Genomic DNA, 23,450 nt, shown 5'->3' with positions numbered 1-23,450 from the left:
ACGTCTTGACATTGGAAGGGAGTTGTTTTGCCAGTTGTTAAAAGCCCTCGTTACACCCGGTTTCTCTTACACGCGTCGGATACTTACGGGAAGCTTGACAGGTATACGAAAAGGTAAGATAACGGTTACCTAACTTGCTTCATCACCTCGTTTAAAACGACATGCAATACGACCCGGTTGCAGCGTACAAGGAGGTCAACGTGACTAGCCCAACACCCCTCTCATTGGCGGTAAGAGGTCATTATCTTATCTTAGCCGGAGAAAAGGTTCGATCGAGTGACCAATCGTTAGCTTTAGCGAACGCGACAAATTGTGGTCCGGGCAGACTGACAAATCTGTGGCCAAATGTGGCTGTCTGCGACCGGTTTTCTGAGGCCGCCTTTACTTCACGGTAAACGGCCATCCAATCGCGTCGAGGGCACCAAATTATACGCCGGAAAATTTTTTTAGCGCGGTAAGGAACGACTAATACGGGGGCGCTATTCAGCGCTAGGCGTCTTTAGGCGCAAAAAGACCTCCTCAGATTGTTACGCCGAAAAGTGTGGTCGCGAAAGGGAAAGATCGAGGCTCGGTCTCGGAAGCCAAGTCGCGATTGCCAAGGAAAAGACGGGGCGAGACAAGTGGTGGCGGTCTCGGGCTGACCACGTCGCGGACGACGGCAATACTGCAGTAGCGACTAACAGGGGTTGCCGCGAGTGTTGTGGTTGCTGCCCCTCGCGGCCCTCAGCATTTTAAAACCAAAATAAACTGCCTTATTTAGGTCATGCCCACAGGAGCCAACAGTTGTCTGTTGTTTACATAATGCACAATTTACATGATATCTTTATGCTGTGCAATATATCATATGTGCCTGTACTGTTTGAGTGAAAATAAAGTTTGATGTAATTTCATTTCATTATTGCACTGTTATTGCATTATTGCATTTCATATGTTCCTTAGAGTGCTACAATTTCTTTTAACACAGTTCATCATTCATATTAAGCTCATACTGTACATAAATAACACTGAATTAATTAATTGTTGAGAGGAAACTAAAGAAATGGCTTCAACAAGAAAGATCACATGTTTAATCCTAACAGGTATTACAATTAAAATATAAAAGCAGCCCACACAATTACATCACTATGAAAATATTCATATATAATATTAAAAAATACAATGCATGCAGTATTTGTTGTGTTTATCTGTATTTAATGAACAACATGGCTGGGTGTTGGTAGACAGGGACACGAGGCAAGATTCTAAACCTCACGAGGCACTCTGATCAGTGGACTCTTCAGGTTAACTAGGCCAGCACAGATGGTTAAGTTGTTGTCCAGTTTCGGTGCCATGCTGATGGGAACGGTCTGGGATAAAATCTTAAAGACCTTCAGTCTCTGGATTGCTCTTTCCACGTGTATGCGGACATTGGCTACTCGCCTGGTGCGTGTCGTCTCCTCATTGGTCAACTGATTGCGCCTGTAGGTGAAAGCAGGGATGTTCAAACTGACCCTTCTCTCATCAAGCAAGTCTCGAATTGTGAACCCACGGTCCGCCATGACCTCATCACCAGCCCTCAGATAGTCTAGAAACCCACTGTCCATTGGTGATAAACTTATCGCTGCTTCTGCCAGCATAGGCGTCAGATATAAACATGATTAGCCCATTAGGGCCCACAGTGACAAGATATTTCACAGTGTTGCGTGATTTGTACTGGCTGAAAGTGTCACTCCTTGAGTCGTGGTTTGTGGCTCTCTGCATGGCACTTTCGGCACAGTCAATGATGCAGGTGGTTCGAGGGTAGTTCCTCTGAACGACAAGGGGCATGGTGGCACGAATTGTCTCTCTTGGAAGCCAGGGGATCAGGACCTTTGAACTGTTCACCCATCACGTCAATCCAGTGACTAATCACAATGCTTGCCATTGATGTAGACACATTGAAGCGGTGAGCAATATCTCCTAATATTAGGTTTAGTTTTAGCTTCATCAAGGTCATCAGGATTTGGTCAACAACAGGGAGGGTAATTGATGGCTTACTGAAAGGCAACAACACCGTCACCAGGGTGAAAAATTGACCATACGCACTCCTGTATACAGCCGGGACTAGCATCATCAATGACCGTGGTGCTAGTCACAGTAGGACCCATTTCTGCCTCGCACTGTGTGGCCTTGTCTATTTTAACAGACTGTGTTGTTGAAGAGTATGTGTGGTCAATATGTGACGGATCCTCCCATTGGGTCTGGGCATCTTGAAATGTTGGTGTAGAGCAGGCTCAGTCTCACAGGCAGGCTGACAGGTTTCAGGAGCATCTAAAAGGGGAAGAGAAAACATGGATGGAGCTAAATTAATGCAGGCATAGAGTCCAGGCAGGGCATTTGGGGATCAATAAAGTATCTATCTATCTATCTATCTATCTATCTACACGCAGGCGGCACACACACACACATACATACAGAGCACAACACACACACAACACACACACAGCCACACACACACACACAACATCACACAACATCACTAATGCAAATACCCGTCCTGGACAATGTTAGACCATCACTATCACACACACACACAGCACCACCACCACACACCACCAGCACACACACACACAGCACACAGCACAATTACCACGTCGGCAACGTAGGCCGTCCTGCGGCATGTGTTGCTTCGTCCCATCTCGGGCGGAAACAATCAACTGCCCTTGAAGGGCAAAAATAACCCGGTAGAGCGAATGTTTAGTGTATGACAACTTATTCATAATTAACAGATATTTTCCGGTCCCAGCTTTCATCAGCTAAAACGGTCTTTTTTTGCTTGAAACTTGTTTTTACCCCCTGTCAAAGCTTTTTTTTGTCAAAGTTCTGGGCGGTTTTTTTTTCCCCCTTTTATTCTGGGGGGAGGGCAGTGGTTCCCGCCCGCTTTGGGTTTTTGTCGTTGACGTCTGTTCCTTTTTTTTTTTTTTTTGGCTGGGGAAGGGCCGATTTTGTACCAACCACGAACCGCTTTGGAAAAAGGATTTTTCTTTACTCCCTTTTTGGGTTTTTTTTGGTTTTTTTTTTTTTTTTTTTTGGTCTCAACCAAAAGTTTTTTCTTGAATTTACAGGTAAAACAAAACAAAAAAAACGTTTTTTTTTTTTTTTGCGGGGTGGTTTTTTTTTTTTTCCTTTTACAATTCAACTGGCCTTTTCAAGCCAAGGTTCCCCCCTTGTTTTTTTGTTATCTTTCCGGTTCGCTGGTTACTCTTTTAGGGCTTGGGCGAAAAAAAAAATTTGTCTAAAACATTGGAAGCGCTATGGAACTTGTGGTCGTGCTCTTTGTCTTTCGTAGCTTTGCGTTTTGGGTGGGTCGTTTTAAAGCATACTTCCTCTTAAAAATCTTTTTTTCTAACCTTTTCTCCGTTTTTTTTCAAGTGGTGTTGCCTTTTTTTTTCTCGAGTGATTGCCCAAACCAACCTTACCGCACACGTAGGGTTTTTTTTCCGAAAACCAAAACTTTTTTTCTTTTTTTTTTTTTCTTTCTTTTTCAATGTTTTTGTTAATTGTTTTATAATCGCTCCTTTTTTTTTTTTTGGTTCCCCTCCTTGCGGATTATTCAAAGTTGCTTTTTTTTTTTTTGTCGGCACACAAAAAAACGGAAGTTTTAAAGTTTAAGCAAAACAAAACCCCAGTCCCCCGCCAGAACGGAAAAGTGGGCCATTTTGGCAAATCGAAAAGGGAAAGGAAGTTTTCAAGGATGTAGAGCGGGAGAAACGGCTCAATAAACTTTTGTGTAATTAAGCTTTCCCTTAAAACTCTTGTCCAGGNCCGGAAGTCTTTTGCACAGAGTCTACTTCTTTGACTGGAGATGGCGTTACTCTCCCCCACCCGAATTCAGTGCAAAACTGGGAGGATAACATGACGACGTGGCCACGTCGTCATGTTATCCTCCCAGTTTTGCACTGAATTCGGGTGGGGGAGAGTAACGCCATCTCCAGTCAAAGAAGTAGACTCTGTGCAAAAGACTTCCGGCGGAAATGAAGTGCATTTGTGTAGGGTTATGGCGCTACCCGTGGTTTGGCGCGTAAACTTGTCTATATATCCTTTTTTGTAAACATATGACAAATGTGTGAGGTTGATGACGTCAGAGTATCGTCCTATGTGCCAGGGCTTAGCCCCGGACAGCCCCAGCCCAATTTAACCCCTGGGTATTTGTGAGGGAGCTCCTATATGGCATTACCCCGCTGAAGCTCACCAAAGTTTAACATATTTCATAGTTCAAAGTTTTGTCAATTGTTTTGTTTGTTGGTCAAATACTGGTTTCTAATGGTTTCTGAGGAGTTTTACTGGAATGAAAGAGCACAGAGTCTACAGAAGCAAAAAAGCAGCATACTGCATTAAACCTTCACAGAGAGGTTGAAGTTCATGTGGAAAGGAGGCTTCAGTAGTCTGTCTGCACTCTGTTTAGTTTTGCTATCTTACAATCAATATAGTAAATGTGAGGTAAAGTGTGTTGCCAATGTAACCGGTTAGAACTCGAAGTGGCGATGAGGTCTTAAAATGTATGGAAAGGGTCTTAAAAAAGGTCTTAAAAGGTATTAAATTTGACTTCAGGATTCCTGCATATACCCTGTATTAAGAGAATATGCAACTTTCAAACACTGAAAATATTTTGTGTAGCCTTTGTTCACACTTTTAGCGCATTTGTGCTTGTTTTTGCACATTTTAGGAACATCTTTTAGAAATCAAGTTAAAATATGCAAAAATTGGTTGCTCACAATATGACACTTCTCCTAAAAAGAATTCAAGACTGTAAATGTACTTTAAGCTAGACTAACTCTCACCCAGAAGTTTGCATAGGTAAAAACTGATTCCACTTGTTCCTGAATTTTGAATAAACTAAATAACAGCAGAAATCATGGCCTAATTAACTATACATATATATATATGGCCATATAATGAATACAAAACTGGAATAATTGGAGGCAAGTAATTAGCCATACTCAGAAACTAATGTGCAAACATTTTTTTAAGGCACTGATGTCAAACATTTACAGTGACTTTTAAAGCAGACCAAATGATGGATGATTCAATAATTATTACAACAAGTATTCATAGTTGCAGATGTAATACTTACTTAAGCACTGGCTGCTCATGATTGCATTACTAATTAGACAGTGGTAGTGTTTTCAGCCAGACGAAGTAGAAATTGTTTCCATTGTGTGTTTTTACAGCATACAAATTGTTATATTTGCATACTTTACGTAACATAGAACTTTACTTTCTATACACATATTTACTCTCCAAATGATTGGAGACAGCATAGGCCTGGGGTGTGTTTTATACACAAAATATTAACCGTGCTCAAATGTCCATGTATGCATACATTATTTGTTTTTTAATGGGAAATAGCAACTTCTGTCTCATGTAATGAGCCATGAAAGTATGTGTCAACACGGATTAAAACATTTGGAATAGGCCAGCTATGAAACCAAACAGTTGTGAGGAAATTTGGCAAAGCACAGTCCTCCCTAAATCAACATCCTATATCTGTCAATCTGTATAAGCTGTCAGACAGGAATAACTATACACCTTTCTCATCATGCAGCTGTCCCCCTGTGGGAGTAGCCCAAAGCCCTGTTTGCACATGGAGGAGCTTCTACGGCTATTTGAGGTAATACTAAATGACGATGTGTTTGTTTCCAAGATATAACCACACAGATAAAACCAATGTACAGTAAGGCTGAACTTTAGTCAGATGTATCCACCAGCTATTATTTAATAATTGAGAAATATCTGTTCAAACAAAATTTGTTTATCACTTATCATTACGTGTTCATTTGGTGTGTAATTAATAGTTTTTTTTAATTTGCATAATATTGTCTCTTAAGAAGTGTTCAACCTTTGAATGGTGTTTGATCCAATAATGACTGCAGTCACAACAAACTCCTTGTCACATGTTCGCCAGAGAGTGGGAAAGTTTTCCATGTCATGCCACATTTTGTGTGCCTTAGTTTGACAGTGCAGGTAGAGGGTGACAGTAAACGAGGATGTTGTTCGATGCAGTTCACGCGCCAGATGCAATATAAATAATGAAGCATACCAAGTCAACAAATTTAAACAAACATTTAACCAGAAGGAACTTCCAGGGCGCATACTTCCGCCAGGACTATATCTATGAAGAGTGGATAATAAACTGCAGGTTATTTCATAGCTTACTTTTACTTAAAGCATTTATCCCAGGTACACTGAGACCTACTTATAACCCAAACTGATCTTACAGACTGAGGAACAAAAGAGTTCCTCAAGCTAATTCTTGAAGTACTCTAAATACAGTTGGAAAACTTGACTAAAGCATTTGAACCACACTTTTTGAGCAGAAGTTCCTTAACAGCTTAGCTTAAAGATGGACAGAAAGAAAACTGTATGGGAGTTGTTTTTAAATAGCACCTTTCCAGTTTTCCGACATTTTATACTACATGCTTACATTTAACCAATTCATACAATAATGGCAGGTCATACAAACTGCTAATATTCTTTGTGTATACGGGCTAGACACTATACACAAAGAATATTAGCAGTTTGACGCTTCGAAATGCATAACACTTTGTGCTGATTGAAAGAAAAAAGCTTGTTTTGCACTGATGAAATTGGATCTGTTTTTTTTATCAGTAATCTATGCCTGCTTTTAAACAAAGACAAAACTGAGGTAATGGTTTTTGGAGCCAAGGCAGAACATATAAAAGTTAGCGCTGAGCTTCAGTCTGCAATGTTCAAAACAACAGATAAAGCCAGAAATCTTGGTGTAGTCATGGACTCTGACCTGAGTTTCAACAGTCACATTAAAACAGTTACTAAATCAGCTTACTATCGCCTAAAGAACATATCTAGGATTAAAAGACTAATGTCACAGCAGGATTTGGAAAAACTTGTCCATGCTTTTATCTTCAGTAGACTGGACTATTGTAATGGTGTCTTCACAGGTCTCACTAAAAAATATATTAGAAAGCTGCAGCTGATCCAGAACGCTGCTGCTCGAGTCCTCACTAACACTAAGAAAGTGGATCACATCACTTCTGTTCTGAAGTCTTTACACTGGCTTCCTGTGTGTCAAAGAATAGATTTCAAAATACTGCTGCTGGTTTATAAAGCATTGAATGGTTTACATTTCCGACCTCCTGCTAAATTATGAACCATCCACATCTCTCAGGTCTTCAGGGACAGGTCAGCTTTCTGTCCCCAGAGTCAGAACTAAACATGATAAAAGCAGCGTTCAGTTATTATGCTCCAAACATCTGGAACAAACTCCCAGAAACCTGCAGGTCCGCTGCAACTCTTACTACTTTTAAATCCAGGCTGAAGACTTATCTTTTTTCCGCTGTTTTTAATTGAACTATTCATATCTTAAACTGCACTGTAACTTTTTATTCATGTACTTTTTATTCATGTTTATACATATTCATGTATTTTTTCTTTTAATGTTTCTTTTATTATCTTTTCTTTTTAATGACTGTTTTTAAATGCCTTTGTCTGAATGTTTTTCATTTTTGTAAAGCACCTTGAATTGCCTTGTGTTGAAAGCTGCTATACAGTATAAATAAACTTGCCTTGCCTTGCCTTGCTTGCTACAAACTGTGTTGTTTGCTCAAGCATATACTGGCAGTCACTGGTTGTGACGAGGTTGGATCTTAATCCGATAATAAAATAATTATCATATAACACCATTCTCATACCAAGATATGATACCTGATAAGTTCTCATCACTTGATTAAAAAGCAGAAAAAAGCAGATTTCTAGTAAAATGTGTCTGAACTCTGTATAACTGAAATATTACCGATTTAATCCAAAAATAAGAGAGCGTATTTTTAAGAGAATTAGTTTGATATCATTTAACGAGCACACTGTCAACAAAACCCTTTTATTGCAGCCCATTTCTTCTATGAATTGTTAATCAATGTGCATATTTGTTCAATCAAGCAATAAGGAGGATGTAGGAATGATTATATTGGACTTCTGAAATGCGTCAGACGTCCATTCAGCATATGTTTCCCATGTCTTGGCAATAAAACTTTGGACAAAAGGCGTCCACAAGAAAAGTGCAATCTCACTATAAAAGCCAGTCAAGTGCAGTCTAACTATTATCTGCTCCGGTGACCAAAAGCCAATGGCAATGATGAGGGGGAGAAGTGTGTGGTTGTGTTTCCTTGCTTTGTCTGTTGCAAGTGTCATCAACGTGCAAGCCAGACTGGGTAAGATTGTTAAGGACGCTGTGTGGAGGGAATATTAAGCTTTTTTGTTCTGAGTATTGTAAAGCATATATCATCTCTTAAGTCAGTCTTTCCGCCTTTAGTAACTTGAACTGTTTTTTTATATACTCAAACATTTTCCTCAGTTCGCAACCATGTGAGCAGCATCTGCAGCACATGGGGCCGGGAGCACTTCAAGACGTTTGACGGAGATGTGTTTCAGTTCCCTGGCACGTGTGAGTACAACCTGGCCTCCGACTGCCACGAGTCCTACCAGGAGTTCTCCGTGCACATGAGGAGGACGGTCAAAGATGGAAACCCTACAGTCAGTCATGTGGTGGTCACCATCAACGACCTTTTGTTCTACCTCAGCAAGGACATGGTCACTGTGAATGACATCCCGTGAGTAGAACATCCAACAGCCTTGGAAATAAACTGTACCACTCTTTTATGTACAAGTCCATTGTAATAAGAAAAACATCTTCATTTTCCAGTGTCAAATTGCCACACTTCAATGCAGGAGTACAAGTGGAAAAAAATGCTGGTAACATCAAGCTCCAATCTAAAGTCGGCATCACTGTCATGTGGAACGGAGACGATGCAGTCATGGTAAAAACTTAAGAAAAATGTTTGACTGTTAAACCATTGAACTATTCAGCACACAATAATGCAACTTTAAATTGTAATATACATGAATTTGGTTAGGAATTCTTTATGATTTTTTTGAGGCATTTACAATTAACTGGTGTTTTGCCTTTTTTGAAATTGTGAAAAAGCCAAACGTGTCATAACCTCTTGCTATGCTGCAGGTGGAACTGGATACTGATTATGCAAACCGTACTTGTGGTCTTTGTGGAGACTTCAATGGGGTTCCTGTCCACGATGAGTTCATTCATAATGGTATACTATGCTTATTTACTTTATGCATTAACACATTTCCACAATCATCATCCGCATCTTTGACATTTGGTATTTTAAAAACAATCATGTGCAGGTCGCAAAATCAGCCCCATTGAGTTCGGCAACAAACAGAAAGTCCACCGTCCAAATGAAGTTTGTGAGGATCCGGATGAAGAGGAGGATGAATCTCGGGAGGCTATGCTGGATTCATGCAAGGAGTTTGTGAGTGTTAGCAATAGTGATATCTGTTGATATAAAGTGCTCACATCTTGTACTATGATACATTATGTTGGTAATATCTTATCTGTAAATAATCTGCAAGGTGACTAAACTGGTCAAATGAATAAAGTTAAGTAGAAAGTACAATATTTCTCTCTGAATCCCGTGGAGTGGAAGTACAATGTAGCAGAATATTGAAGTACAACAGTCTCAAATGTATACTATGTACAGTTCTTGTTAAATGGAGTCAGTTATTTCCCCACACTGTACTCAGGTCGTATTTGCTAACTTTGTCTCTTCCTCCCGTTTAGCAAACCACCTGTGCCCAGATGCTGCGTTCAGAGCCTTGGAGCTCCTGCACCACACTGATCGACCCTGAGCCGTACATCCTGACCTGTGTGCAGGACATGTGTGGCTGCTCCAACAGTCCAAATGACTTCTGTGTCTGCAGCACACTCTCTGAGTTCTCCAGACAGTGTTCCCATGCAGGGGGAACGCCTCCCAACTGGAGGTCTCCTCAGTTATGTGGTAAGGTTTTTAATATCTCTTTCGCTTTTCTGTTTTTGTATTATCTTTATTTTTTATATGCAGTGATGGAAAGTAACTAAGTACATTTACTCAAGTACTACACTTAAGTACACATTTGAGGTACTACTTGATTATTTTCATTTTATGAAACTGTACATTTTACCCAACTGTATTTTGGATGCAAATATTGTAATTTTTACTCCACTACTGACAGCTAGCAGGGTTATTTTGAAAAGGTACTGTGTTTATGTTTATAGGGGATTTTTATCTCATGCATCCAAAGCATCAAAGAATTAAATATATCACCCTTGATGCCCTATTACTTACATCAGTTTATTTAAATCATGTCCTTTCCTCACAGCCAAACAGTGCCCATTCAACATGGTGTATGAAGAGAGTGGCTCCCCTTGCATGGATACATGCACACTTCTCGACACAAGCTCTCTGTGTGAGGATCACAAGATCGACGGCTGCTTCTGTCCTCCTGGTTAGTGCCATTCACATGTTTTACTACCCTTATAGATACCCTAGTCTTAGTCTATAAAAAGTTCATGTTATGTGTGTCTTCTTCAGGAACTGTGTTTGATGATATTTCCATGAGAGGGTGTATTGCTCAATCTGAGTGTCAGTGCAAACACAACAAAATCTACAACTCTGGTGAGGTTTACCGACAGGACAGAGAGGAATGGTAAGTTTGAAACATTATATTTCATTTTGCCTAGCTTAATCTTGTTTATTATTGTTAAGTTACTTTTTTTGGGTTGTTTCAGTACATGTGTTGAGGGTAAATGGGCCTGTAAGAGCCTTCAGACTCCTGCTACCTGTGCAGTGGAGGAGGGCTCACATGTGACTACCTTTGACGGGAAAACATACACCTTCCATGGGGACTGCTACTACACCCTAGCCAAAGTGGAAAGCAAGGTGAATTAGCCATAGCTTTGTACAATTACAAAATAAAATGCATAATGAGCTGATTTCAATAATACCATTTGTAAATTAATATTTTGTTGTCACTATTTATATTTCAGGATAAAGCAAGTCCAAAGTTTACCATCCTGGTCCAGTTGGTGCCATGTGCAAATCAAGAGTTTGACACTTGCCTCAAGGGTCTTAAAATCGTGCTGAACAATGACAGAAACAATGTGAGTTAAAGTCTCTCAGGAAAGAAGACCGTACTCATTCATAGATTCAAACCTATACCTGCAATGATCAACTCTGTTTGTATCCAGGTATTAATGTTCACCTCCGATGGCACAGTGAAGCACAACATGCAGACAGTCAGTTTGCCATACCACTCAGGTGGGTCAGAAACCCTTAGTATAAAGGTTATTGTAATTTAAATGTGTGCAAGGACATCAGCAAAAACAATCTAACTTATGTTGTACCGGTACTTATCTTTATCCAGGTGACATCAACATATTCCACGCCTCATCCTTCCACATCATGCTCCAGACAAGTTTCGGGTTGCAAATTCAGATCCAGCATGTGCCCGTCATGCAAGTCTATGTCAGCCTTGACCAAAGCTACAGAGCAAAGACACGTGGTAAGTTGTACATTTAACTTGATATCAGAGTGATGTCAGAATACTGTACATTTAGAATAATGAATAAATGAAAAACCTGCAATACTTGTTGGACAGGTAGTGCTTGACAGGTGGACAAATAAACATGATGATGTCTTGTAATACACTTGATTAAATATGTGTTATTCATTACAGTAACGACACAAGAACATATTTATAGGCTGATTGTCTTTCCACCACCCCTGAATCCCTCCTAAAGAACTAAACAATATACATAAAATAAATACATCAGTTAATGTAATAAGTGGTGAGTTGGATTTGTCTTTAAATTCACTATTCTTCTCTCTCTAAACAAACAAAACTGAAACCTCAAATTGAACCCCACACTAGTAACCCTCAAGTCACAATGTATTTTCTTATGTAAATTAGTCGTAATTCAAATAGATTACCCACATTCCTAATAATATACATTATACTCTCATTACAGTCATTTATACTTTCCTTGTAACTATTTTCAGTTTTAGCCAATTGTTTGCACTTGAGTATAAGTGCTAATAAAATATTCAATGTCTACAGGTTTATGCGGGAACTTCAACATGGTCCTGTCTGATGACATGAAGACTCCTCAGGGGATCGTGGAGGGAACAGCTCCCACCTTTAGTAACTCGTGGAAGGCTAACTACATGTGTCCAGACAGAGAGGAGAGACTTGAAGACCCTTGTTCCCTCAGTGTGGAAAATGGTAAAAAGCACTGCTTGATATTTTATTGTTTGAAAACAAAATAATTGGGGCATTTGTATTTGGAAGAGTGTTGTAACATGTTGAAATATGGAATGCATGGCATTTCAAACCATTACTTTCTCAGTCAAAATAGAATTATACAATCATTAAAAAATATATTATTATTAAATTGCTTCTAAAATTCCAATTTCCAAACATTTATAAATCGAATGTCTGTCCAAAAATGTTCTCTATTACCCAAGATAATCCACAGACTGTCTTTTATAGGAAATATTCTCTGTCTAGCTAACTTTCTTAGCGTCTCAGTCGTGAGTAGATGCACGCTTCCTTCTGCACAGTGATACGTTTGGCAGGTTTTTTAAAAGATATTTTCTTGCCGCTATAAGCACCACATGACGAGTGCCATTTGATTTTGGGATGAGCTGTCTCTTTAAGGAAAACAGAATTTTGAAAATAAAAGGCTATTGTTTCTGCAGAGTGGTACGCCAAACACTGGTGCGCCTTGCTGCTGAGTCCAGACAGCAGCTTCGCTCAGTGCCGTTCAGTGGTGGATCCTGAGCTGTACTACAAGGTACTGCAAAACCTTTCTGTTTGTCTTTCATTCAATTACACTTTGATGGGGATGTAATGCTCTAAAAGTGCTTTATGTCTTCTCCAGAGATGTACTTATGCTAGCTGCAACTGTGAGAAGAGTGAGGACTGTCTGTGTGCCGTCTTCTCCTCCTACGCTCGGGCTTGTGCATCTAAGGGAGTGTTCCTGGAAGACTGGAGAGAGAAAGTGTGCGGTAAGGATTTAAAAACTATAAAGTAACTAGGTAGCACTTAGTATCAATCAAAATCACTAATGCTATTAAATTGATTGTTAATTAAACTGTGAAACTGATTAAACAATGACATTATGTGATGACACAATGATTATGTTAACTAATTACAAGGTAATCTATCATTTATGTTTTAACAGTTAATAGTTGCATATTATTGTATTCTACTATATGATGTATTTGTTAATGATGAGCAACATTTGTTGTTACTTCTTTTGAAATATTTTGTCAAATTTGTATAACTAATTAATTAATATAATACTCTGGTAAATGGTTAACAAATACTTTGATGCATCTCCAATGATTAAGAAACAAGATAATAATTCATTATTTGTTAACAGTATAATTACTATTGACTATTATAATGATGGTAATAAAGTCTTATCAGTAACACTAATCCTCTCATCCTGTGCATAAAACAGATAAATACTCCAGGAACTGCCCAGCGACTCAGATCTTCTCTTACCAGCATCAGAGATGCCAGCTGACCTGCAGATCCCTCGGCTCCGTGCAGCAGAGTTGCATTTCTGACTTCCTGCCTGTGGACGGCTGCTCCTGCCCTGACGGTCTCTACCTCAATGAAAACGGCATCTGCATCCCCAAGGCAAAATGTCCCTGCTACCATAACGAAGTCTACATCAAGTCAGGAAAGTCCATCAGCATCAAAGATGAGCACTGGTGAGTCAGCTGCATGCCATTTGGTTACATTGGATTTGAACTGTCCTAGATTCAAGGCTTTTATTGTCATTCGTACATAGCTACAGTGTAGTTATGTCTATGAAAATCTTAGGTCCCAGGCTCCTCCAACAGTTCAACACAATAAAACAGACAAAATAGTGCAAGTAAATACAATAAAATAGAATAGAAGTAGTGCCATAAGAGTCTATATACAAGTGATACATAAGATACAAACCTTACAACACTTGTAATGCCTGCAGTATTAACCCACCAGAGGTTGAACAAAAACTGAGTGAAGTGAAGTGAACATGTATTAGCATCAAAACATACTTAAAGTACAAAACTTAAAAGTACTTATTTGGCAGAATTACCCATTTTAGAATAATATATTTGATATGTTTGTATAATAATTGTTGGTTTATAGATATGTGTGTTGCCGCTGATAGCGTTGGTGCTAACTTGGCTAACTTGTAACTAAAGGTTACAAATAAATGTAGGTGAGAGAATTATAATATTAACCTCTGAAGTAAAGTGGGATAGAAGTATAAAGTAGCTGAACATTGAAATACAGCACAAGAACATCAAAACTGTACTTAGGTAGAGTCCTTATATAAATATACTTTCCACCAGTTAATTTAATACATTGTTAATTTTCAGGTAACTTTGTGTTGTATTTAATTTCATATCCTTGGTGTCTTTTCTAGTGTATGTAACAATGGAATGCTTCATTGCCATTCTTGGAGAGCCCGCTCATCAAGTACGTTATATATTTAATTATAAATGTTTTACCACAAGACAAGTATTTGATCGATACTGTTTCTTTTGTTGTTGATACTGGTATGTTGAATCTTTTTCTGTTGCAGCATGCCCTTCTCCAAAACAGTTCTTCAACTGCTCTGCTGCTGGCTCAGGGGACCTGGGCCTGCACTGTGCTCCAACGTGTCTGAATCTGGACAGCGATGATTGTGTAAGCTCTCAGTCTAAAACATCTCAGTCTATTGTCTATTTCCTTAATTTTATGATGGATGCTTTGTTACATTCAAGATGTTGAACAATCTGTTGGGTTTCACTAGTTCCACAGAGTTTCTAGAGTCTTGAACAGTATTGTTGGAAAATATCACTCGTCACCGGCTTGATCTTCAATATCAGGATACATGTATTTATTATCCTTGCAAGAATGGAATTAGTCATCATATCAGGATACATGTATCTTATTATCCCTGCCAAGAATGGAATTAGTCATTCATATACAAAGCTGCATATTACAAATAGTTTCCCTGAATAGTGTCCTGACAAGCTTTATATACAAGAGAGTGTTAGATACCGGTTCAAGAGCAGTATTCAATGTTTAACATTCAGATTAGCTAAGGCCTGCGTAAGGCAATAAACATGACAGTCATATGTCCATCTCCATAGAGGCTGAATCATCATGTTAAGCAGTGTGTCCTGACGCTCTTCTAGGTAATCATACATCTGGTTACGTACACAGCTACGTAGGGCCTTTGTTAACATGTGCTACTCTGATATTAGAAGAGTACATTCAGTATTTTCCCAACAAGTATTATTCATTTTTCTCCTTTACTATCTATGTCATCCTTCTTTCTTCTCAGGACTCCACTGAGTGTGAATCTGGCTGTCGGTGTCCAGCTGGCCTTCTCGATGATGGCAAAGATTCCTGTGTGCAAAGAAATCAGTGCCCATGTAAGCACGATGGCCATATCTATGCCCCTGGATCAGAAATCCCCGAGCAGTGCAACACCTGGTATGACCTCGTTTTTAAATCAGAAGTATACTATAGCATAAACATTATTATATTTATATATTACATTATTATTATTATTAACATTTACATAATTGTGGTATTCTAAAACATTGTATTATATCTTACCATTTCTGATCTAGTACCTGCAAAAGTGGAAGCTGGGTGTGCAGCGAGAAAAAATGCCCACAAACTTGCACTATTTATGGGAGTGGCCACTACAATACATTTGATCAGCAAACATATGGGTTTAATGGAGATTGTGCCTATGTTGCTGTGAAGGTAAACAAATGTTGAAAGTCAGTCATGTATAAATGTCTAGCTTTTTTCTAATCTTGAAGACTAAACTTGATATACTTTTTGGGATGATATCTACATTTAATTTACTTAAAGACATATGAAATATGAGTGAAATATGAATTATATAATCCTACTCTGTGTCAAACACTGTGTTTGTGTTCTAGTGTTTGTACTAATCTATTGTGGAAAATTTGAGTCCAAGCCAAGGTTTAATTTTACCATTGGTACATGTCTAATATAAAGGAAAAATTGAAAAATGTTTAATGAATCAATACATCTTTCTCTTTTAAGAACAAATGTGGCAATAAAACAGTGCAGGACAGCTTTGGGGTCATTACAGAAAATGAACCTTGTGGAACTACAGGCACCACATGCTCCAAAACTGTCAGAATCTATCTGGGGGTAAGACATCATACCAACACCTGATATTCTCTCTGTGCCTGAAATATTGGACTCAATCCAACAAAATATTTATTTCGTCAAACTAACAAGAATCTCCTTAACATTACAGCGAATGGAAATTAAACTATCGAAGGGTAAATATGAAGAGTTGAACCTGGGCCAGGGTGCTGAGATTCAGTACAGAATACGAAGGGTTGGCTTGTTTGTGGTGATAGAATCAGCCATTGGTCTGTCGGTGATGTGGGATGGAAAAACAACTGTTCGCATTATCCTGGAACCAATGCACAGTGTAAGTCTCGGAAATTGTTCATATGATGACTTAAATATTCAAGTTTTGATATGATGTAAAACATTTTTTAAATATGTAGTCTAGCTGTCTGTTTTTTCTTCACACCACTTTGACAAAATACAGTACATCTATTTCAAATGCTTTTCAAAATTATTGTAGACATTTATTTACTGGACTGTTTAAATAAAAATGCACCTAAACGCAATACAGTACCTACTGTATATAACATCTGTTCACTGTAGTTCAAATTATATTATGGCTTTACATGTAACTGTGTTGTGTTGTTTACACAAACTCTAAAATGTATTTTTATAAATGTAACATGTTGTAATGTATGAAAAGCTCAAAATGAAAAGTTAGTGGTTGACTTGATTACTATACACAAATCCTGTGCCAAAGTTTCATTTATCTGTTCTATATAAGCAGTTGATCACTGTAACCTCGATCACTATAAGCGGTTTACACCATATTAACTTTCTGAAATCCTTTTTTTTACAATTATAACAATATTATTATAATAATACAATAATATACTAAACATATTTAGTATATAGGTTGTGGAAATAATGGAAGTATATTAAAGCCTGGAAAATGTCTGTCCCAAAGGGTTTGTTATGGAATAAAATGTGAAAGAAATCACTAACTCCTTTTGTATGGCTTTTTCAGGGAGAGGTGTGTGGTCTGTGTGGAGATTTTGATGGAGATGGACAGAACGACTTCACCACCCAGGGTCATCTGGTAGTAAGCAATCCTGTAGAATTCGCAAACAGCTGGAAAGTGTCAAGCAATTGCCCAGATGTGGATACGAATGCTGACCCTTGTGGCGCAAAACCCAATCGACATCACTGGGCAAAAATGATGTGCAGCATTATAACTGGGAATACGTTCAAACATTGCCACAATAAGGTGCAGACATATTGTTAATCAATGTGTTTTTTTATTGTTAATCATTGTGTGTTTTTTTTTTAAGTGTGATGGTTGAACAAATGTAACTCATTTGTTTTATGACTTAACAGGTTGCTCCCCTTCCATATTATGAAAACTGTGTGAAAGACTCATGTGCCTGCGACTCTGGAGGAGACTGTGAATGTTTCTGCTCAGCAGTCGCAGCTTATGCTCAAGCGTGTAATGAGGCTTCTGTATGTGTTGCATGGAGAACTCCAGAAATCTGTCGTAAGTATACAACAATGTGAAATATATATACCTTCGAACCCTAAGAATAACCTCAGGTTTCCCATCTTTTCTGGTGCTAAGAAGCTGTTATGGGACCCGATGCAATGATTTACACGCAATGTATATACATGATGCCTAATAACTTCCCAAGTTATACCTTAAACTTCTTTCAATCTTTAGGCCTAAAATAAATATAATGTGAGGATTCATATCAGGTTGACTTTATGTTTAAGGTCTCTTTCACTAAGAGATAGCCTACATCAGCAATTACTTTGTTTAAAACATAACCTTTTTTTAATCGTTTCTTCCTAGCTGTCTTTTGTGATTACTACAACAACCCAGGTGAATGCAAGTGGCACTACAATCCTTGCCACAAACCTTGCTACAAGACCTGTTTGAATCCAGAAGAAAATTGCAGCAAACCTTTACCCAACCTGGAAGGTGAGAGGTTAACTCACACTTTCTCAGCTTTATGTGATGGTTAAAATCTGAAATGTAGAAATGATCCAATGTGGCTTATTTTATGTGTGAAAAGAGATTCAGAGACAACCAAGCAATCTTCAGTTTCAAGTAGAATAAATAACTATTTCAAAAACAATAATTTCAATTGCACAAACAATGTATTACATTTAATGTTGTGATTTGTACAGGCTGCTACCCTGTATGCCCAGAAGATACGCCGATATTTGATGAAGACACTGGGTTGTGTGTGGAGGAATGTTCAGGTTGCTATTACAACAATACTAGATACGACGAAGAGGAAGTTATTTTCAATGCCACTGACAATATGGGAATGTGCTACTATGCAATATGCAGGAATGCGACAGTGATATTTGAAAATGAAACTTGCATATCTACAACTGTCCCAACAACAACAATTGCCACCACCACACCTGTTACAACACCAACCGAACCTCCTACAACAACCACAGTATATACAACCCCACAAACTCAAACTCCTACAACAAATGAAACACCAGCCACTACCACAACATATATAACCCCACCAAATGAATCCACTACACCTTGTATTAAAACATGTGAGTGGTCAGAGTGGTACGATGTGCATAACCCATTAGAGGACAAAAGTGACTGGGAAACGTATGAGAACATCACAAATAGTGGTATACAAATGTGTGAAACTCCCACAGAAATTGATTGTAGAGCAACAGATAATCCTGACATGGACTTCGATGACTTTGTAACTCAGACTGGCCAACAGGTTTCTTGTGATCTAGGAGTGGGTTTAATATGTAGAAAGGAGGACCAATTTAGACCTCCACGGAAATGTTTCAATTATAAGATCAGAGTATGTTGTGAAGTAGATACATGTGTGCCCACTATAACAACTGCAACACCAACTACAACCACAGAATTGACAACCCCACCAACTAAACCCACAACAACAACAACTGAAACACCAACCACAACCACGGAATCGACAACCCCACCTATTGAACCCACTACAACACCTGAAACACCAACCACAGAATCTACAACCCCACCCCCTGAATCCACTACAACAACTGAAACACCAACCACCACCACAGCATCTACAACCCCACCCCCTGAACCCACTACAACATCTGAAACACCAACCACAACCACAGAATCTACAAACCCACCCCCTGAGCCCACTACAACAACTGCAACACCAACCACCACCACAGCATCTACACCCCCTGAACCAACAACAACACCTGAAACAGCAACCACAGAATCTACAACCCCAACCCCTGAGCCCACTACAACAACTGCAACACCAACCACCACCACAGCATCTACAACCCCAACCCCTGAACCAACTACAACACCTGAAACACCAACCACCACCACAGCATCTACACCCCCTGAACCAACTACAACACCTGAAACACCAACCACANNGACAAAAAGCAAAACCATCTGAATCCTTAAGCGATGCTGCTGCTTCTTGGACAAAACAGACTGAACCGAAACTAACATAGGGAGACAGGACAATACTATACAGAGGTACAGTGGCACAGGGAAACATCAGGAGGTGGGCAGACACTGGACGATGGCGGGAAAAATACCAAGGCAGAATAAAGGGACTGATGAGGACAAGTGCAGTACAACAATAAAACGGAAGCTGGAACAATAAACTAACTGAACATGAACATGACAATCACAACATGACACAACTTAACATAATTGACGGGACACTACACTGAGGTGGAGCGGTCTTTCTCTGGGAGGAGGACCAGGCCTGATGAAGAAACCACCAAACTGCATCTGTGAGCCGATACTTGGCACAGCTGTCACAAACAAATGATGGTCCTGTTTGAATACATAGTGTGCAGACCTTTCTGTTCACAATAAAAGTGTAGTTTCTTAGTGAATGTCTTGTAATGGTCTTTAATCTCATATCAGCTTTTCATTTTCTTCTTGCCCCTCGGAGAAAACGGTGAGGCAGTTGTGTCCTTCAGGTATGTCCTTTCCTAACAGAAATGACAAGAAACATAAAACATATGACGTTATTGAAGAGCAAGTGTGTTATTTATGAATGAGTTGCGTTAGAGGGCCGTAGAAATAAATACAAAATGATTTGAAAGTGTTTTTGAAATTCATCACTTTGTACTACAAAGATAATCAGATTAGGAATGAACAGTGTGCAGTTAATTAACATTAAGATATATGTTATTATTACAATCATATTCAACTTTTATCAGAACTTAGTGCAACTGTAGTGTCATGTACGGCTGTACGGTTGTCTCACTGCAACCACTTTTACCACGTTTTTACAGACAATATGTAGAGACAAATGGTTGTAATTTTCACAAAGTAAAATAATAACTGCCTTAAATACATTGACATGTGAAAGCTGACAAAAAAAATCATGTTGCTTGTTGCTTGGTCAAATCTAAATGTAACTTTTTTGCAAGGAAGGAACAGTCAACTTCCCTGATTTGTCAGTATTTAGTCATGTTTAATTGAATGTATATCAGTGTATTATATTTGTTACTTTATCTATTTAAACCAGAACGTTTCTCGATTCTTTGTACAGTATGAAAGGGGTCTTTGTACCTTTGAGTCCATGCTGAAATTCACTGATGTTAGGGATAGGTCTTTCTCTCGTGGTCAGCATCCTCTGGTCTGTCTGCATCACCTGGAAACTTTAAACAAACAGATAGTAAAGTAACATGTGTTGGTCACAGACTTCTTTACATGCAAACGTCATGTCCTAATCTTTTGGATTATCCTTCAAAAAAAGTGCTGGATATCACAGCCCTTACGGTATCTTATCAGTTGGATTGTCTATTATTGTCTAGTTGGGGTCCTTTTTATTTTACTGTTAATTTGGAATAGTTTTTCATGTGATAGTCAAATTTAAATATGTCCTATGCCACATTCACATTCATTTGTAACACACATGTAAGGGTAAAAGACAAACATCTTTAACAAATCTAATGAAATGAATAAGCTTAATTGTCACAGAAGCACACATAACATGATATCTAATATTTAAACAAATCATTTCCTTTTCCCTAAAGCATTGACTGCGCTATCTTTCGTCGTTAAATGCAGGCACTAAGTTACATGTTCACATTCTGCTGCCACAATCAGTCGGTTTCTCCTGTGTAATGATAATAAAATGCTTAGTAAGTATTGGTAATAATATTAATAAAAACAACAACGTTTGGGTCCGTTCGTTTATTATGATGGTAACGTTAACCAGTAAGCTTCAATAATCAATTCCAGCTCAACAAACCATATTGCAATATCTACGTTAACGTTATTTCTGGAAATGTGAGATTCATATTTTTAAGATACACAGATCTTATAGTGAGGTTAATCTCATATACAGTACGCTGCTGTGATGCTAGCTGCCTGCGTCGTCGAACATAGCACATTTAAATCAACAATATCAATGCATACAGTTAATTAGCAAACTAATGTACGAAGATGACCTTTTTATACCAACCTCACACAGAAGCCGTTTGTTCTACAGTATAATCCTTCTTAATATTTTACACTTCTCTAATATGTTTTAACTTGTATGCTACAGATAGCATCGTTAACACAGATGTAGCTTAGCTGAATGAATAAAAACACCAGTGAGAAATAAAGTGCTTGAATTTCACTCACCAAAGAAACTGCTTTCATGGTCGGTCTTTTTTAACCGCAGAGCCATAAGATAAGTCCGATATTTAAATGAAGAATACTCCAACAGGCACCAACACAACAAAGACGTCCGAGTTCAAGTTGTGTTCCCCGCATCAGCCTCGCAGCTGAGCCCCTGTAGCATCCCGGAGCTTACTTAGCTAACGGAGCTACTAGCAGGAGACAGAAAGCTAGAAGCAGCAGTAACTGCAGAGACCTGTCACTCAAGGTGACCACGCCCTAATTCATGCAAAAACGTTAAGACCTAGGGTGTTTCTCAATGTCGAGGACGCTTCCTTGGTAGGACATGTCTTCCGAGTCACTTCCTTCAGAAGCGAGGCAAGAATCTTTCCTAGCCTCGGAAAACGAAGAATGGTGGAACAGGCTAACAGGTGTGCAGGTGTGCATCATATGCGAGGCTCCGCCTTAAATGGAACACGATTTCCGCCAAAGATTTGGAAATTGGTCCGTGCGCAAAGCATTGTGGAGATTTTAAGACCGCGGAGGATACACATGTGCAGTCTCGAAATTTCTCGCTACGAAGGACGCCGGGCTCGGTAGAATTTCGCGTTATAAAACAATTCACTCACCAATTCATAATCATGAAGGTGGAATATAACTAAATCCCGAATAATTTGTATTGCATCCAGGGGTAGAAACATGTTTATTTCTGCTGTAAAGCTGGGCATTTTAACATGGGGGTCTATGGAAATTGATCCTTTCTGCAGTCATCGCCTATCGGCCAATAGATGAACTGCAGTTTGTGGCACTTCCTTATTGACCTCCCGGCTCTGCCCCAGAGTTTGCTGCTTGGAAGCGATGCACCAGAGTGCATTGTCATTACACACAGCTGTTTACCTGCTGCTACAAAGTAACCACACACACTTTTCCACACTGCACACTGGTCTGTTATAACGCTCTAGTCCGCCTGTTTGTGTCGCAGACATCGGACTATTGGAGCTCATTATCCTGTGTCACTGCCTCCTCTCAAACTGTTTCATTTTTGTATTCTTACCTTGCATAATAAAACCAACACTGTGGTGTCACAATTTCCAATACTATTTGTTTTATGAAACATACATAATAAAGTACAATTTAAACTAAAATGTCATCAAAATTGAGTGTTTAGCTCGCAGCCCCTTTAGTCTATTTCGGCAAAACTGCATCAGAAAAACATAGATTTTAACGTAAAACTGCTTTAATCAGTGTTTCTATCACCAGGTCCATTGGTATTCAACTTAGCGATTATTTTGGCTTATCCTAAAATTTGATTGAATATTTGGATCTTAAGGTACGTGGGAAACAACCTGAGCAAACGGTAGTTTACAGGCTCGCCAGGCTAAAGTCATCGAAGCGACATCATTGATTGATGCCAATTTTAACACCATTGGCAAATTCTAAAAGCAGCATACATTTTGACTTTTTAATGATTTCCTTTTTGAATCTTTGTCTCATTAAGACTAAGAGGTAAGCATATACACTTGATGCCGTTGATACATAGTTTGGGCGTTATAATAAAATGCCAGAGGGAAACTGATTATTAGCACTCATCATCATTACAATTCAGTTTTGGTCAAACATTACTTTTCCTGAGACAGTAACATCAGATATGTGACCAAATTCTCCTCTCTCCTTCTTCTCTTCCCTTTCTTCCCGCTCTCCTCTCCTCCACGCCTGAGGGCCTTCATATCTCCCAGCTCAGGGGTTGTGGTGAAACACGCTCCAGCTGATGCAACCTCCCGCTCGCTCTGTGCTCTGTTTACTTCGGACTGTCTGTCGGCTTCTACCAGATGAT

The 23,450-nt window shown here is 39.0% G+C and overlaps 3 protein-coding genes across 3 annotated transcripts in view; 2 read left to right on the top strand and 1 right to left on the bottom strand.

Moving 5' to 3' along the window:
- LOC104965209 (protein saal1) overlaps window positions 1-143 on the bottom strand; it is a 3,769-nt gene extending 3,626 nt beyond the window's left edge. Inside the window, exon 1 of the mRNA XM_010794168.1 lies at window positions 130-143. Within this exon, the coding sequence (XP_010792470.1) occupies window positions 130-143 (14 nt within the window). The remainder of the gene's footprint in view (window positions 1-129) is intronic.
- Window positions 144-8,128: 7,985 nt separating this feature from the next.
- LOC104965208 (mucin-2-like) lies at window positions 8,129-17,342 on the top strand. Its single transcript, XM_010794167.1, has 22 exons — window positions 8,129-8,204; window positions 8,348-8,603; window positions 8,696-8,810; window positions 9,011-9,101; window positions 9,196-9,323; window positions 9,632-9,848; window positions 10,210-10,335; window positions 10,422-10,536; window positions 10,619-10,757; window positions 10,877-10,990; window positions 11,078-11,147; window positions 11,254-11,391; window positions 11,947-12,111; window positions 12,588-12,682; window positions 12,770-12,896; window positions 13,355-13,610; window positions 14,315-14,367; window positions 14,474-14,577; window positions 15,258-15,311; window positions 16,181-16,360; window positions 17,027-17,101; window positions 17,331-17,342. Exons 1-22 carry the CDS (start codon window positions 8,129-8,131, stop codon window positions 17,340-17,342), a joined length of 2,706 nt encoding a protein of 901 aa, XP_010792469.1.
- Window positions 17,343-18,396: 1,054 nt separating this feature from the next.
- LOC104965206 (mucin-2-like) lies at window positions 18,397-19,442 on the top strand. The gene has a single exon (XM_010794166.1). It carries the CDS (start codon window positions 18,666-18,668, stop codon window positions 19,440-19,442), a length of 777 nt encoding a protein of 258 aa, XP_010792468.1. The 5' UTR covers window positions 18,397-18,665.
- The last annotated feature ends 4,008 nt before the right edge of the window (window positions 19,443-23,450 follow it).

Source organism: Notothenia coriiceps, unplaced genomic scaffold (genome assembly GCF_000735185.1).
Source record: "Notothenia coriiceps isolate Sejong01 unplaced genomic scaffold, NC01 NC01_scaffold00037244, whole genome shotgun sequence".
Classification (NCBI taxonomy): domain Eukaryota; kingdom Metazoa; phylum Chordata; class Actinopteri; order Perciformes; family Nototheniidae; genus Notothenia; species Notothenia coriiceps.
The sequence above is the reverse complement of the archived record's forward strand: the minus strand, read 5'-3'. Positions and strand labels throughout refer to the sequence as shown.

Bases quoted from the DNA above. Each gene is read 5' to 3' on its own strand.
- LOC104965208 (XM_010794167.1), top strand. From the start codon at position 8,129: ATGAGGGGGAGAAGTGTGTGGTTGTGTTTCCTTGCTTTGTCTGTTGCA. The intron at 12,112-12,587 runs GTAAAAAGCACT...TTGTTTCTGCAG, and splicing joins TTCCCTCAGTGTGGAAAATG to AGTGGTACGCCAAACACTGG. The intron at 14,368-14,473 runs GTACGTTATATA...TTTCTGTTGCAG, and splicing joins TTGGAGAGCCCGCTCATCAA to CATGCCCTTCTCCAAAACAG.